This window comes from Manduca sexta, chromosome 4, assembly GCF_014839805.1.
Source record: "Manduca sexta isolate Smith_Timp_Sample1 chromosome 4, JHU_Msex_v1.0, whole genome shotgun sequence".
Taxonomy (NCBI): Eukaryota; Metazoa; Arthropoda; class Insecta; order Lepidoptera; family Sphingidae; genus Manduca; species Manduca sexta.
Genome location: NC_051118.1, coordinates 4,192,004 through 4,209,741, shown reverse-complemented (window position 1 = coordinate 4,209,741; position 17,738 = coordinate 4,192,004). Strand labels below are relative to the sequence as shown.

The window sequence follows — 17,738 nt, the reverse complement described above, 5'->3', positions numbered from 1 at the left end:
AAAGAAATGATGTAAAAAAAAAAATAAGACACATTGCAGCTATAACTAGTGGGTATATTTCTCTGGCATAGGGTCTGAGGGCCACAGTCCAAACTGACAGCAGTATCTACTCCTTACGATATCGCTGGTTTACTATTACAAGGTTCTACGTTATATCTTTGCACAAATTGAGTTAAACGTAGGTATATTACTTACTAATAGTAAATGTGATATTATGTGAAAATGTTTGGTTGTTTGTAAGAAGTAAACGCAGAAACAGATGTACGGATTTGGTTAAATTTCGTCACACGGGTAGACCTTGTCCTGAATTAACATATAGACTACTTTTTATCCCGGTTATTTGCACTCATGGAAAATTATTTTTAAATCTCAATTTTAAGGATGGATGACGCTGGTGTCTTTAGCGAATTGTAGCGGGAAATGCTATCCACGCGAACGAGGACGCAAACGACTGCTCGTATCACATAATTAAAAATAAAAATTAACACAGGACCTTGTTATAGTCAGCCAGCGATATATCTTGTAAACTAATTACATAATATATTCTCAAAAAGTCAGATCTGTAAAGGAGATAAAGAAGTGTTTGGATAGAATTATTTAAGCAAATTACCAGACCATAGAATGCACCAGTGGCAATGGGTAAAATTTTTCAAATGGTAACACGCGGCAAAAAAAAAATTCCTTAGTCAATTGCGACCAATTTTTCAGCCAACACTCGTAAAACGACAAACGTAAATAAACCTAAAAGGGAAGCCGGTGGGAATCGGGTTGTATGGAGTATGGACGCTCCGCCACTGCAAGGTACTTGGTTAAAAAAAATGCTGGCAATGCTCGCTCAACTGCCGCTTGGATAAACAATCAAATATACTCACTCCGCGGTATTTTGAGTAAATCCTCAATGTGTTGAAATAAGGCCGAGTTTCCGACGGCACTCGACAAGCTTAGTTGAAGAGTGACCAATAATGCTATCACATACAATGGAATTGACGGCGGGATTGCTGTAAAAAATACATGTAAGGTTACAAAGATAGTCTTATGTTGTGGGTATCAGAAGTACAGGAACACTTTGCTGGGGGTAGGATATATTTTATATCCGCCCGGACAGCGACCACCGTACACAAGGTCTTAAAACTCGACATAGTGGCCCACGTAAGTGTATCACGTTCCAGGATCAGTCTGTGTATATCCGGTCCCAACAGGCCGGCATAATTGTGTCAACTGTGAAAGGGTACTTAATCATCTCTCGTCAGTCGACATTCTATTAGACCTTGCTCCACTTACCATCAGCTGCAGTGGGGTCAATTAGCCGTGCACGTAAAAAAGAACTAAAATATTTGCAGATCGATTTCCAACTAGTAGTAAGTATATTATTTATACAATAAATATACAACGGTCAAACTTCAGTGCTATTTCGGTAAAAGTAGAACAATTGGCAAGAAGCGATAAAAGTTGCTTAGGCTTTTATAAGGGTTTGACCTTTCAGGAATCCCCAAAAAGTGTTCTGTGCACGTTCAGCCAAACACACTCAAAAAATTCTACGTATAGCCAGATCAGGAAAATTAAAAACCTTTCGGTGTATTATTTGAAATATCTTGTACAGAAAACGTTAATTTCAAAACTAAAAAACAAAAATGGCGCAAAGCTGTCTTTTCTGATCGGGTTAAAAAAAACAACTTCGTATTCGCAGAAAACTGATTCCAAAACTCACTTTGCAGTATATTGTTATCAATATTAATCCCGTATCTGGTGGCCACCAACAGCGTAGTGACGGTGAACATGAAGCCAGTGACTGCGAACCCGCCCAGCACTGCTGTATTGATCTTCCTGCTGTCACGCATATCTACTTGGATCGTCAGCAACATCGGGTGGATGTCGAACTGGAATTATATAAATGTATACAGAGGCGGCCTTTGGGGGAGGCGAAACGGGCAAACGCCGGGGCCTCGCGCTTACAGAGGCCTCCGCGGTGCCTCGCAGGACCTTTTTTTACGTTCTTACCGACGAAACTGTTAAAACAGGGGAACGTTTATTTACTCTGTCCGGGGCCTCGCGTCTGTTTCTTTTTGCTTTCGCATGGGGCCTCGCGTTGTTTAGGGCGGCCACTGAATGTATATAGTCGACCACATATGAGGTTTTGAATTTGTTCAACTACTTATGTGGCTGACAGCCCCGGATTTTGAAGTTTTTCGAGGTGGGGCAAAATCTATATAATGCCGTCCTACGCGTCTATATTTTTACCTTTTTCATCATCATTTCGCGCTCCGTGAAAAATAAAGTATGTGTTTAATACGAACGTCTCAGTAGTCAAAGTTGCGTTAATGATGATTTGTGTAATCGTCTGCTAAGTTTGAATTTCCCGCCCGAGACGTGATGGGCCCCAGATTGCCTACCTAAATTCGGGCCTGGTGGCTCTTTGTACATACATACTAGTTAGTTGGCGGTACCAACTGGTATCATTAGTATACGTAGTGATAACCACACAGTTTCCTGTCTTTATAAATAGGTTGGTATTTTTACATATTTCAATAAAGGTAAATATAAAATATTTTTGATATATTGTGGTCAACTGCATGTCGTTTTACATATCGATTACAAATACCGCAAGCCAGTATTTAAAACAATAAGAATGTGTGTGAAAATAAATTATCATTTTTTGATACGCGTGAGAATATTGTTCCCAAACGATGGACATTTTGTCAGCTGAACATACGAGAAGGGTTGCCGAAAAAAAAATTAGGGCTAAAGCCGCTTACCGTCGGTGGAGCAGTATCTTTGTTTTACCGTATAGTTATATTATACATATACGCATAGGAAACACGGCAAATGTAATTTTTAATAACATCTTTGCCTGGAGTGCAATTTGAAATGCTATAATTTTAAAATTAAACAGTATAACAATATTTCTGATTTTACCGCAGTTTTTATATTTTAATTTTCTCCCGGCGTTTCGAAGACTTTGCAGCCTTCATGGTCACGGGGGGACTGAGGTGTTGGTCATCCGCAAAGTCAAAGTTACAATATCTACTTACATTTTACAATTATACAACTTTATTCGATAAAATCCGTGAAATAGTTTAATTTTAATGTCTAACATTCGCGTAAACATAAGGAAACGCATTAATTTTACCAACTATAAGTTGCAAAAACAAAATAAGCAAGAATATATGCGTTATTAATTGACCTCGTTGGTCAAAAAATGTGTGATAATCAGTTTTAAAATGTAATTTAGAATCTAGTCTAGAATCTAGACAATTTATTAAATAAACTGTTGGTTGTCGTAAGATAATTTTAAAGGTCAGATATTTTATAGTGAGTTAATCTGAAATACTAAGAAGTTTTATTAATGACGCATATTGGCAGCATATTGTGTGATGTTCGTCGAAAAATGTTTTAATACTTTTTTGTTATTTAAAAATACTCCCCTAATATGAAACCATGATATGTAAAATATAAACAGAAAAAATATTTTGCATTTAATTTGATACTATCACCCATTTGAACATATAAAATTTGTGGAAAATAATGACAAAATATCTCATTCAAGTTCATATTTTCTTTTTTATCCTTGTAGGTCAAGATTTTTTTAATCGTCCTAAAGTGAATGCAAAGAACAAAATATAATTGTAAGTCAATTTCAGGTTGATCAATTATTCATTATTTTTACGTAATATAAGTATTTTTGGTTATTTAAAAATTATTTTATACATATTAAACAATACAACACGGAATTTTATTATGTAAATTGAATATATATTTTATTATTATTCCGTTTCCATATATACCTGTGAATAAATAATGTGTAGTTATTTGCACGGAACTAGTGATTTGGCAATGTAATATTTTATTAGTTGCGAAGGTCAGGCTTGTTTACGTAGATTGTACTGTAAATATCTTATGTCTGACTGGATATTGACCACAATATCCTGTCCCTACAATCATTCAGTCAATAATCCGGAGTCATTCAATACATCCAATAAGGCCGGCAAATTTATCTCTCGTTGCTCGATGATATTTTTGGATGAGACTCTAATAATTTCTCGATATTGCGTCAAAAATTATCATCTATTATTTATTGGAAAATTCCGCAATATTAATGATTTACCCCTATCAATATAAGAGATTTATTTTTGGGTATCGGACCCCGGTAACACCGGGGGATACCCACGAATGGGATACTGGAGTCCCCCGGCTTGGCGACTGCAGGGCCTTGGGGGAAGATTAGGAGATGAAGGAGAAGGAACCATCTTAGGATGGGCGGAGGGGAGAAGGAAGGGTTCGCGAATTTATAGACCTCAATATGAATTTGGCAACCAAGAGGCATACACACTTATCTGTGTGCCTAGGGCCACGACAAATGTCCCTCGGCGCATGGGCGTGCATTCGGTGTGGAGACGGAGCGCACAAGACTTGCCTCAGGGGGGTGGTATGAGAGATTACCCGTAAAGTCCAAAGCAGTTTATCAAATGAAAAGGTTATTGAGATAACTGGATCTTTGAACGTGATAAATGGGTCTCGGGTTCCTCGTCTTAAGTTTTGAGTATTTCTATTTACATGAGCCTACGTTTGTTAGCCTGGCAAGGGCCGGCTTATACAAAGCGGGCTTTTGGGTAAGCGCTTTAGGCGCTCGCAGCCTAAGTTTTGAGTAATTTTTCAAGTACTTATAATTCAACTGGAATCAGAAGATACCTTTTAATTTACCTTTTTATACGCGGGGAAAAAACGCGTTATCGCTACTACCACTTGGAGGGTCAGTGGAACGGTTAAGTTGTTTTCACCGGTCTTACGGCCCAATGTCGACTATCGGGAATATAGCATCATCCAAGCGAGTATTGGACCGAGTCCCTAACCCCTGTAAACCCTACACCGGCATTCCAACCAAAACCCGCGGTGGCCTTCTTCCGCGTATACGCGACGGCCCCGGGGTATCTTGAACTAAAATCATCATCATAATTTCAGCCGGGAATCGTCCACTGCTAGACATAGGCCTCCGCCATTGAGCGCCACAGGGACCGGTTCTGGGCCGCCCTCGTCCATCGGACTCAAACCCTCACCAGATCGTCGGACCATCTCGTGGGGGGCCGTCCGTCGGGGGCGTAGCCTGCCTACGCTGCGTCTCCCGGTTCGTGGGTCGCCACTGCAGAACTTTTCCGCCCCAACAGCCATCAGTTCTACGAGCTATGTGCCCTGCCCACTGCCACTTGAGTTTCGCAACTCTAAGGGCTATGTCGGTTAATGTTCGGTCGGTTGTACTAAGATAGCTGCTCGGAACCGTCCCTGAGCTGTTCATTTACCTGGAATGCGAGAATCCCGTACGCCATCAGGAAGTCTCCGGACTGCGGCCTGTAGTTCATCAGGTTGGTGACGCTGAGCGGCGTCACGTTGTCCATGATGATGCACGTCCACGTGCAAATGGCTATCGTACTCACGATAAACACTGACGTTAGAGCGAGTGGTCTGGAATGGAAGGAGTTTAATGATTGCCAGCATAATAATTGCAATTAGAAATAGTCGCAGGGGATGATGCTATTGATAAAATGTGTGGCTCTCGTGGTTGCTACTTACTAGTAAAACCATATGTTAAGTGCCAATAAATACCTACTTAAATAAATAAAGCTCTAAGAAACCTCGACCACCAAGACAATTGATTTGACATGCGATAACTTTAAAAACCAAACCAAATCGTAATGTTAAACACTCACTTCATATCCTTAGGGGAGCCCAACCACATGACAGGGCACAAGATCACCCCGAGCAGTAACATCCAAACGCAGTAAGTGATGCCTACATTACCACCCGTGATCTTCCACCAGAATAACTGCATACTCTGGGCAGCTGTAAATACAATTTGACTTTATATCTAGTACTTGATTGATTATAAGGTCAATTTTGTCCAGCAGCGGGATTGGGCCATACAAATAATTATTTTTAATCGGTAATTAATCTTGTCTGACTTTAAACTAATCTATAGGCAGGTTTTTTTGTGGAGGCACGCGGGAGCACGTGGGGCACTCAGGAAATTTAGAAAAAAATGAAAAATTGATAATTAAAGGTATAAGAAGGGAGGGAAGTATAAAAAAATTATGGACTAACAACTTTTGAGAATTATAATGCCCCCAAAAATATGTGACAAAAAAAGCCTGCCTATAGATATTTAAATAAAAACGCATCTTTGAGTAGGATCTTAAGTCGATATTTATTATTATATGAAACTATTGGATAAACAAAGCTTAAGCTGTCATTTATATGCTCAGCTGAGTCGGGGTTGTCAAATATACAAAACTTAGTTGTCAAAATCCGTCATATGCTGTAATTATTTGAATTTTTTTAAATATCTGTTTATTATTTAGCGAAGTTCTTAAGATCCTGACTAATTTGACAGCGTCTCAGCTGATATCACACTAGAGAGCGAAACCGTAGCATCAGTGCCGGATTTATATTTTTTATGAGTGTAGGCCACTTTATTTCCGCCGCACCATTAACCTAGGTTTATGTATGTATGTATGTAGGTTTCTAAAATACTTAATAATTTTCCATTTTTTTGTATTATGGAAGGCACTAAAGTTAAATAAACGAATGATTAATTAAATTGAGTGAGTGTCCTCTGAAATCTGCCGCCCCTAAGAGGCTGCCGCCCATAGGCCGCGGCGTATACGGCCTATTTACAAATCCAGTACTACATAGCATCCATTAAACTTGTTAAGTAATTAAAATCTAGCTTTTAACAATTCATCAAAGTTAATAGGAGTTTAAAGTTAAAGTTAAAGTTCATACCTATTTGCTTTGTAGGTACTACAAATTTATTCTAAATATACTTACTTATTAACTCGGATTATAAGGATGTTTACTCATTAATAAATTTTAAATGTGTTTATCTCGTAACATTAAAAGTTACATTAAGTACGGCCTTACCTTTTTACGACTATTTTATTACTGTTCAACTTATTAAATAATTACAGCCCATTAAATAATTATTAAAAATATAAGATTCACTTCCATTAGTTTGAAGTGTATGCAGATGAGGAACCAATGCACCCACGCTGAATATATTTCGTCCCATGACAAACCTAACGCCATGCCATGTCGGCTACAGCCACTGAGAGAGGATGAGATATCAGCAATTATGGGATTCGCGTGAGGTTCGCAAGCAACGGCACGCGTAGTTTGCATCGGCACGCGGGCCGGAATTATCAGAAGGGTCGGGGGGACGGGGGACGTGGCGAGGTCCTCGGCGGCGAGGACGGAGCTGCGGTCGTGTGGAGTGTAAGAGCTTTTTGAGCTACTCGTGCTTGAGGCGGATTGCCAGTGTTATATCGTCCTCTGGGTCTGTCAGAACTGAACGCCGAGGAGGCCGAGAGGCCGTCTCAATTTCGCGCGGTCGAAAGGAATGTACTTCGAATTTAGCCTAATGAGCGGGTTCGGATGATTGACCGCCTAATCGAAATAGTTTTTTACTGTAAAAATATTGTCGACATTGCCTTCGTTTAAATAATATTCAAAATCAATTACACAGCAATGTAATGCAATTTAATGTGTTAATGGATTTTGATTTTTTTTTATATGACTGCAATGTCGATAATAGTTTGACAGTATAAAATACTCTGCGCTTCGCCATATATACACCCACTTTTCGCTGTATACGTTCCGTTCCATAGTGTCATATTGCCATAAAGGGCACAAATTTCAGACTCCAGGTTGATGCTAACTGAGTAAAAAAACTTAATTCCACTTTGCCTTGGGCGAATTCGAACTGGTGACCTTAGAGTGATGTCATACCGCGCACGCACAACTACGCCGCAGAGGTAACAAATTGAATTCTCGATTTTATACCTTCCCATGATTTGACAGGAATGAGTTATATGTACCTACTTACCAGGATATGATTATATACTTAATAACATAATTTACTTTTGAGGGTATTTGAAGCCAATCCGCACTAGACCAACCTGGTGGACTAAGGCCTAACCTTTTTCAATAATTGAGAAGTCCCGTGCCCTGCAGTGGGACAGTTTTGAATATTATTTGTATACTTACTTATTTTATTTTATTTTATTTTACTTATTTTACTTACAGTATTTTCATACTACAATGAATTGAAATCTTAAATCATTTAGTAAGATTTCAAAACTAGACCAACAGGTAATTAAATCTAGAACTGTAATTTAAAATTTTAATTCAAACAGATTTATAATTAAAATCTACGGAGATTATTTTTTTTACATTGACTATATTTTTTATAAAGCGAATCATAAATAATTCAACACCTCAATGGACCTGAGAATTAATTATCATAATCTATTCTTCTATACTTATCTATCTATATCTATACTTATAATAAATCTGTAGAGAGGTCAATTCTGTACATGAAATATATTTCCAAAATAACTATCAGGGGGCGATTAGGGTACGATACTGATGCCAAAAATGCAATTAGTAAAATTTTTGTCTTTCTGTCTGTATAACCGTTATAGAAACAAAAACTACTCGACGGATTTTAACGAAACTTGGTACAATTATTTTTCATACTCCTGTGCTGGTTATAGTATACTTTTCATCACGCTACAATTAATAGGAGCAGAGCAGTAAAGCAGTTTAAGCTTCCGTCGCGTGTGCAACCTTAATGGTTAAAGCTACACAGAAATCATGTATGACGGAAATGTTCTCCTTAAAATTATGTAAAAAATATCCCACGACAGCATATGTCTATCTTTTATGGTTGACTTACAATAACACGTGTAACTCCCGATAGCTTAGCAGTTCGAAGCTTTCTCATTATATGCGTCTACTCTTACGTTTATAACACTCTCAGTTATCCCTGATTAAAAAAGTTTACATTATTAAATATTCCATAAAAAAGAATCATAGAAATCGATATAGAAACACCAATGTTATACATGAAATACGCTAATAATAAGTCTGAATACTGAATTATGCTATAAGGATTATTTTTGTATATGTATAAGGTCGCGAACGCACAGGCAGGCGGCTTGCTTGGCACCTAGAGGCTAGCGAATCACCTAGCGAGTAGCTTCGTAAAACGAACATTCTCGAACGTTCGCGACCGGCTCCATTTTTGAAGTCCGAAATCCACGCGGGCGAAGCTGCGGGCGGAAGCTAGTATTATAATAAATATTGTAGTTGTGAATTCATCTATATTATAAATGAATATCGTACATTTCAAAACATAAAGGAACACAATAACCTACGCATAATCGTAACTTTTTTTATTTCAGCACGACAAAGGAACGTAGGCGCCATGCCGTCCAGATAGAGTATAGAATGGCAACAGCCGATTATCTTATACCATTTGATATAAACACGCTACGACGGGACATTATAAGGTATTGCGTAGACTGTCAACTTTTTGCCGAGAAACACTACCCAGGGATGTGCTTTCCGGCGTTTTTGCCATGCCTATTGTAATCAAATGTAACAGCTCATGTGATAGGACCCTTTCTTTTAATTTTATCCGTGGTGCTTTATAACTAGCTTATCTAGTTGTAAACGTCCCTATCCTTGAGGTTAAAACGCCTCCTTAGATAATTATTTTGTCACCGGCATTGCTATGGAGGGAAGTGGACAATTAATATTTCCAACACTTCCCTATCTTTCTATTTAATTAAGTTCGTTGCGGGATAATGACATATTAGTTTTCCCTGAGACTCGCCGAGCTTCATTGCTCGGTGTCATAATGCGTGCCACTGCTGATCCTGGCTTACAGGAGTGGTAGTGGTGGGTGTGAGGGCGGGAAAGTCTCGTCCTACCCAGGAAAAACAATAGAACGCGTGCCAGTGGTAGCACGTGGGAAAATAATTCGGGCACGCGAGTAATATAATAATAATAATAATATAATAATAGCCTTTATTAACAATCTTATAAGCTAAATTTTTTTTTTTTTAATTTTAGACACCGGTTTCTTGATTGTCATGCTTTCCAGCATAGGCCTCCCCAAGTGTTCTCCACAACAGTCTATCTTTTGCTTTTCTCATCCATAATGGACCTGCCACCTTTTTAATATCATCTTCCCATCTACAATATTGTCTACCTTTACTTCTTTTTTTATATCTAGGACACCATTCCGTCACTTCTTTGGCCCATTTTCCTACCTTGCTTCTTATTAAGTGTCCAGACCATTTCCATTTTAGTTGTTTGATTCGGTATTTTATATCTATAATCTTCGTTTGTTTTCTGATTATTTTTAAACGAACTTTATCTTTTAATTTTATGTTGAGTATGCTCCTTTCCATTCTGTGTTGACAAGCTTCTAGTGCTTTAATATTTTTCTTCGTACAGCTCCATGTCTGACATCCGTAGGTCATTCCTGGTAGAACACATGTATTAAATATTTTCTTTTTTCCCTTCAATCGATATAGCCGAGTTTTTCATTACATCTTTTAGTGCCCAGTACCTTTTCCATCCTATATTTATTCTATTTTGGATTTCTTTTGTTGTTATGTCTGTAGGTGATATTATTTGGCCAAGATATGTATATTCGTTTACATATTCCAATTCAGTGACGTTGTCAGGTTTGACTGGAATTTTAATGTAGTTTGTCATCAATTTTGTTTTGCTAGTGTTCATCGAGAGTCCTACTTTTTCGCTTTCCTTTACCAGTTTTTCAATCATAACCTGTAGGGTCTTAGGATCTCCGCATATTAGTATAAGGTCTTCGGCAAATCTTAGATGGTTTAGTAGTACTCCATTGACATTTATACCATATTCATTCCATTCGAGTTGTCGAAATACGTGTTCTAGAGTTGCCGAAAAAAGTTTGGGTGATAGGGGGTCTCCCTGTCCAACTCCTCGTCTGATTGGGAAATATTCACCTTACTTTTCTGTGCGAATTTTGGCTTGCATATTTTCGTATATGTTCTTAATTAAACGAATGTATTTATTATGGACTCCTTGTGAAGCAAGGGCTTCCCATATTTTTTCATGCTTGAGCGAGTCAAATGCTTTATTATAATCTATAAATGCAAGATAATAGTTAATCCCATATTCATTGCATTTCTGAATAGTTTGTTTGATCGTATGGATGTGGTCGATGGTAGAGAAGCCACTTCGAAACCCTGCCTGTTCTTTTGGTTGGTTTTCATCTAAAGTCTTTGTTAGTCGTTCTAGTATTATCTTGGAGAATATTTTGTATACATTGGACATTAGCGAGATAGGTCTGTAGTTCGAAATATCATCTGTTTTCCCTTTTTTGTGAAGTAAAATTATAGTAGACGTGTTCCATTGCTGAGGTATATATTCAGTTGTTATAATTTCATTAAATAAGTCCGTCAGTGTGTTCAGAATAATTTTGGATGTTCCAATTAAAAGTTCATTAGGAATGTTGTCCTCTCCTGGCGTTTTCCCTCTTTTTTGTGATTTTATAGCTTTCATAACTTCGTCTCTTAATATGTTTGGAATTGGTTCTTCCATGATTGGTTTGTTGCGTGTAGTTGGAATAATTTGGCTGTCGTTATAAAGTTCACGATAGAAATTGGTCGCTGTTTTTAGTATTTCGTATCTTTTAAAATTATGTTCCTTAGTTTTCTGGTGTGCTATGTTAATAATCCAGTTTGTATTTTCTTGAAGTTCTTTCCATGCACTCTTAATTCCTCCTGATTTTGTTATGTGGAATTGTATTAATCCTGTTCTCAGTTTTTGTCTGTACTTTTTTTATTTCTACATTTATTTCTTTACTTATTTTAATTATATTTTCTTTATTATATTTCCTATTTTTAAACAAAAGTGCTCTTTGTTCAATTAATTTTCTTGCTTCCAATCCCAATCTATCCTTCAGTGGTTTGTCTCTTTCTAGTTTTTTCATGGTTTCTTTTTATTTCTTTTTCTAAGGTGTCGTATTTGTCCTGGACTGTTTTAAATTCATTTATTGACATTAATTTAGTTTTTAAATATTCTAAAGCTTGATTTGGCAATGGAAGTGTAATTGATGGTTTTGTATTATGTATATATTTTCTTGATTTCTTTGGTTCTAGTATGTGAATATGCCCTCGAACTAATCTGTGATCAGTATTATAGTTAAACTTGTTAAGAACTTCCACATTTAATAAAAGCTTTGGTTTGTTCGTATTTATGAAATCTATTTCATTTCTTGTTTGGCCATTAGGAGATTCCCAAGTCCATTTCCTTTTCTGTTTTCTTTTATAATAACTATTCATAATGTGTAAGTTATTTTCTAACGCGAAGTTTATCAATCTTAGACACCATATATTCCTGGTATCTCATTTTTATAATATAGAACATATTCTTCGTGTTCTTCAATTTTTTCTGTCGATCTTCTTACCTCACTTATACCAAGAATATCCCAATTAATATTTTCTAATGCTTGCTCTAGTTCTATTAAATTTTCATTCGACTTTAATGATCTTGTGTTTAGTGTTGCTATATATAGTCTGTTCTGGATCTTTTTTGTTCGACTTTCCATAGCTGATATATGATTTTGGGGGGTGTGGTCAATAACCCCGCGGTGACCAACCGTATTGGGGCTTTTATTGTTTCTCTCTAGTTTTTTCCCTATACTAATCGTTTTAATTCCGTTACCGGTGTCTGATAATTCCTATGCCATATTTTGTTGAGGTAGTTTTTCAGTCAAAGATGAGGATCTTGCTCTCATATACTCAAATGCATTTGTTTTGTGTAACTTAGGAGGTGCAATAATATTTTTCGAGACATTGGAGTATACTGGTGTCTTTATGTTTTTAGGTGACATCGAGGTCTCTCGCTTCCTTTTTTCTACATCTGGTGTTGCTTTTATGACTATTTTATTGTTTCGAATAAATGCGTCTTTTCCATTCTGTTTTTCTTGCCTAAGTTTTTCCTGTAAGTTCTTGCGTATTTCCATCGTTTCTTTCGAAAAATCTTCAGTAATATAAGTTTGTTTAGGCATTTTTCTTTTATTTTCCAGTATTATTATCTTTTTTTGAAATGACGTAAAGTATATAAGTATTGGTCTTATTTTTTGTTCAGCATCTTTCTTTCCCAGTCTATAATAGTTGTTTATTTCGTAGATGTCGATGTTAATGTCTAAGATTTTCAGAGTTTCTCTTATTATATTGAATAACTCTTGGCGATTTTTTTCTGTTTCTTTTATGCCATGTAGTATCAAATTATTCTTTCTATTTTTTTCTTCCAAATATTTGACTTTTTCATTTAATCTCTGTATCTCGTTTTTCAAATATTTATTTTCTTCCAAAAATGGTTGTAGTTTTTCATCTATATTGTGCATGATATTTTCAGTTACACTCTTTGTGATTGTAGCAGTCTGTTGGTCGAGTTCAGTTTTCATCATCTGAAACAGCCTTGCCATATCTTCTGACATTCCGGTTGTACTCATTTTACAACACGTACACGATTCGTTATTTACTCTGCGTGTTTTTAAACGTAATTCGCTTGTTATGTTGGTATTGCTGGGTGACGACTGAGGTTTGTCGCTGTCAGATGTTTGTCCACTATGATAATAGAATTACAGTTGACAGTGAAATATTTTCCTAACCTCAATATAACTGGTATCGCGTTCTAAATGTCACTCAGATATCTGTTTTTTCGTGTTTTCTTGCGTAACTTTTTATAGTGTGCTGCGTCGATATTTCTTCCCATGTAGATAATATGTAATACGAGGTTGGCATCAGTTGATATTCACTGTGATTTCGATTATTAACCGGGAGCACTTTTACGTACACTGTTGCTGCTTTGACAGCCGGAACCGGAAAAAAAAAAAAAAAAAAAAAAAAAAACGCGAGTAATATGCCAAACATTATATATGCATCTTTTTTTGGGCTTCACTTATTAAAGCCGGCGTCACACACAGACAAATATTTGAACAAAGACTTTGCCACACATTTGATACAGTTACAGACACTGACCAAATTTCAATTTTTATGGCTTTTACTTTTAGGTTTCCATATAATCGGTTCTTCTTCAAGCAACTCGATAACTTTGAACGCTTTGATGTGTGGTCAAAAAACCGATACCGAATTGCAAATACGCAAAAATTTAAAAAATTTTTGGACAAATACGCAAATACCCGTGCCACACATGAGTTCAAACAAGTGTTCAAATATTTTTGCTATGTGTGTCGCCAGCATAATATCAGGTGCAGTGAACTTTGTCGCGCCCCAATAAAAAAAAAAACACATTCTGGGTCATAAAAAAGTCGCCAAAAAGGTCTCTCGGATAGATAAAACCAGTTCTGGATTGCATATTACGTATGCCTATGTATGATCATTTTTTTAGAAAGAAAGAAAGAAGAAAGAAAGAAAAACGATTTATTAGCCACAGTCGCAACATAAATAAACACAATAATAATAATATAATAAAAATAACACAATAAACGTTAATTACAAATAATAATAAAAAAACAAAAAAAAAAAAAAAAAATATAATAAAAAATGGCTGGTCGCGGCTGTGACCGGTTGTTTTTATAAATAATGGCACAACCACTATAGTTCGCCATCCCTGCACTACGCTATCAAATTGATTTGCTTATCATATTGCTATATAGAAAATGCGCTCAAGTTGCATTGGCATACAATATAGCTATGCCACCAAAGTTAATATAATCAACATAATATTATGGTGAACATAATATTATGCCTTAGCCTTATTTAATGGACATAGAGATTTCTTATGTTTACGCGAATGTTAGACATTAAAATTAAACTATTTTTCTGATTTTATCGTGGTTGAAATATTTTAATTTTCTCCCGACGTTTCGAAGACTTTGCAGCCTTCGTAGTCACGGGGGGGACTGCAATCTTCGAAACGTTACAACCACGATAAAATCCCAGAAATTGTTTAATTTTTATTATTTAAAAGACCGTTAAAAAGTATACTTATCAATTATAATGGATTCTTATTTATTTGTTATTTGGTGTAACTACATATTATTATAATCTAAATTAAATTAATTATTGTGTGCTCAAATTGTACATTTAATACATTGATATTCAAGGTAAAACACGACCTAGGTCATATTGAATTTGACTATTATTATCTTTATTTATTACTATGTAATTGCATAGTAGGTCTTATTTATAAGTGTAGTGCAGAGGTACCCAAACTTTTTTTTGTCATAAACATTGATACAACTTTAAAAATTATGCTGGTTGCCGGGGAATTAATTTTTTTCATTGGTTTTACGGACAAAGAACATTATCTACCCCTACCAGCCAGCCTTCGCGGGGGACTACTAAACAGTTATGTTGGGTCACCGTGCTTTTCGACCCCTAACAATATTACCTGCTTACATTGATAGGTGAAGTCAAGCCAACATTTTAGTACTTTACTATCAAACCAGATAAATTTTCGTGGACCCTGCTTAGGAATTGTGAACCCTCATTTTTTGGTCACGCCGTACGTACGTAACGTAGACCCGGCAAGTCTGCCGTGGGCCCCTGGGGGTCTACCTGGACCTCTTTAGGAAACAGTGGTGTAGAGAATGGACTGCGTATGCACGTGACAAAATTACCAATGGGCGAAGACATAGCGAATATGCGGCTAATATATAGCTCTCTTTCGTACGTCTGCAGTAACGAAGGCGCTTTAGATACTTCAGCAACTTTCACTTTCATATACCTTTTTGTGACGTTATGAATTCATAAATAAATCTTTGACACTTGTCTCTTTTACGCACACGACAAGTTTTTAGGCTGCCTCGGTGGCGTAGTTGTACTGCATGCGCGGTACGGCATCGCTCTAAGGTCCTGGGTTCGAATCCCGGGTCGGGCAAAATGATATATGGGTTTTTCTGCTCAGTATCACTCCGGAGTCTGGAATTTGTGCCCAATATGGCGACGGGCTTGCCAATTCGCATTGAGGCTTATTACAGCTCGCAAACATTTCCTGACCTCCCCTTCTCTCATCCTAAGAGGTTTCCTTATCCTTCCCACACACTTCCTACCAAGCTTCCTAACTTTCCTCCAGGGCCCTGCAGACGCAGCTTTTCCCCAGAATAGACTGCGGGATCCTATACCCAAAATAAAAACCGTTTTGGCAATGCCTGGTTTTGGTAAAGACTATAATTCTTTTTCTTACCGAGAATAATGTTGGGCACTCCTGATCCAAACACGGTGGCATCAATGAGAAAGGTCACTAATCTTCGTGCTGGTGGGCCGAAAGCTAGCTCTGCAATCGCAGCGTACGGAGACCTGGTAAATAAGTTTGACTTCAACATTTATCTTCTCAATAATATAAGTTCCTTAGTATTTATTATTTAAAGCTTTTATTGCCTAAGCGCTGTATTGACGCTTCTATAATAAAATAAGTTGTGAAATTAGGACCAAATATAATTCTAAATATATCAATTTATGTTGTAGGTCATTTCTTTTTCAAAAGTAATTGCATTAATTACAGAGTTACCTTATCCTGGGGGGCATATCCACATTCCACAATGCTTTTGTTTTGCAGGAGTAAAGGGGTGAAGACTTAGTTTGATTGGTTTTGTCTAATTTAATATCATAATTTAAAAAAGCCCCAGCTTACCGCCTTTTTCAATAAACGAACCCAATCGCTTTTTTCGATCTATCTCACAAATGGACCAATCAGAACAAAGTATTTATTGGCATGCGTACAAATGAGTTATTTTGATGGTTCTATCTCGGAATCGGATTGAAGATTGAGATTGGGATCGTTTATTGAAAACAGCTGTTTAATATCCATATGCAAAGAAATGTGTTGAAATGAAATGATTTATTTGATTTGAATCCGTCAAATGTTTTACATTATTTAGATTCCGTCAATATTAACTCTACCACTAGTTCGGAAAGCAGTTCTCACCATCTGGAAAGAAACTCTGGTGTTGCTCTTTTCAAAATTATTTTAAGATAAAGACTGTTATTTATAGACAACAAACAAGAGAATACCAATTATCAAATATAAAAATACAAAAAAATATTTAGTTTTGAAGAAATATGAACGCAATCTCCTTGTTATGTAATTTATTATGACTGCATAGGTTTCTTATCTTTGGGTTTCTTCTAAAAACAAAAAACTGTACGTTCTGTCTTCTTTCACGCTTCAACTCGTGTAATTTCTTAATAAAAATTAACTCCGTTTATATACGATAATTTATTATTTTATCAAGTTTTACTGACTCCACATTAAAGCAGGGAGAATCAGTGAAAGCTAGTCCACATACCGAATCTTTTCAGTGATAAGAGGCGTCAGATCCTGTGCTAGAAGCCAGCTGCGACCGAGTAGTGCAGCTGTGTACAACTGGAGGCCCATCACTGACAACACCAACGGGATGCCATAGATACCTGCAGACAATATAAGAATACTACTGGGTACTACTGGTACAGGGTAGGTAACATCGTAATGACTACTGCCGCAAAGCAGTAGTGTGTAGTCACTGTTGTGTTCCAGTTTGAAGAACATTGTAGCCAATTTATCTACTGGAGATAATAAGATTTAACATGTCATGTCTCAGGATGGCGAGCGCAGTGGAATGCCAAACAATACTTTGTAATTCAAGGTGTTGGTTGGTGTTTTTCTGTTTATGGGCAGTTATATCACTTAACATCAGGCAACGGCTTGTCTCGACATTCAAAGCAATAAAACAAAATCACCGCTATTAAAATATCATCAGTTATTAGCTGGCATAAATCATCGATATACTAGACAAGTATATTTCAGGCCATCATCGAGGGCCGCATGACTCTCGATAATCGAGAAATAGTCTCCGCACTTATAAGATTGAGTGCGACCACTCAAAGCATAGTTACCATAACTTATAC

General features: G+C 36.7%; 1 protein-coding gene and 1 long non-coding RNA gene across 4 annotated transcripts in view; one reads left to right on the top strand and one right to left on the bottom strand.

Annotated features, from left to right (window-relative positions):
* The window catches only part of LOC115443007 (probable sodium-coupled neutral amino acid transporter 6), a 36,902-nt gene that overhangs the window by 1,019 nt on the left and 18,145 nt on the right, over positions 1-17,738 (bottom strand). For all 3 annotated transcript variants that reach the window (XM_037442445.1, XM_030168276.2, XM_037442442.1), the window contains exons 3-8: positions 17,141-17,261; positions 16,039-16,151; positions 5,700-5,832; positions 5,292-5,454; positions 1,709-1,877; positions 873-998 (exon numbers count right to left, since the gene is read on the bottom strand). In XM_037442445.1, the coding sequence (XP_037298342.1) occupies positions 873-998; positions 1,709-1,877; positions 5,292-5,454; positions 5,700-5,832; positions 16,039-16,151; positions 17,141-17,261 (825 nt within the window). The remainder of the gene's footprint in view (positions 1-872; positions 999-1,708; positions 1,878-5,291; positions 5,455-5,699; positions 5,833-16,038; positions 16,152-17,140; positions 17,262-17,738) is intronic.
* Positions 3,585-17,234, top strand: LOC115443010. The gene is made up of 3 exons (XR_005112930.1): positions 3,585-3,623; positions 9,231-9,338; positions 17,154-17,234. It is a non-coding gene; the product is annotated as an uncharacterized LOC115443010 (long non-coding RNA).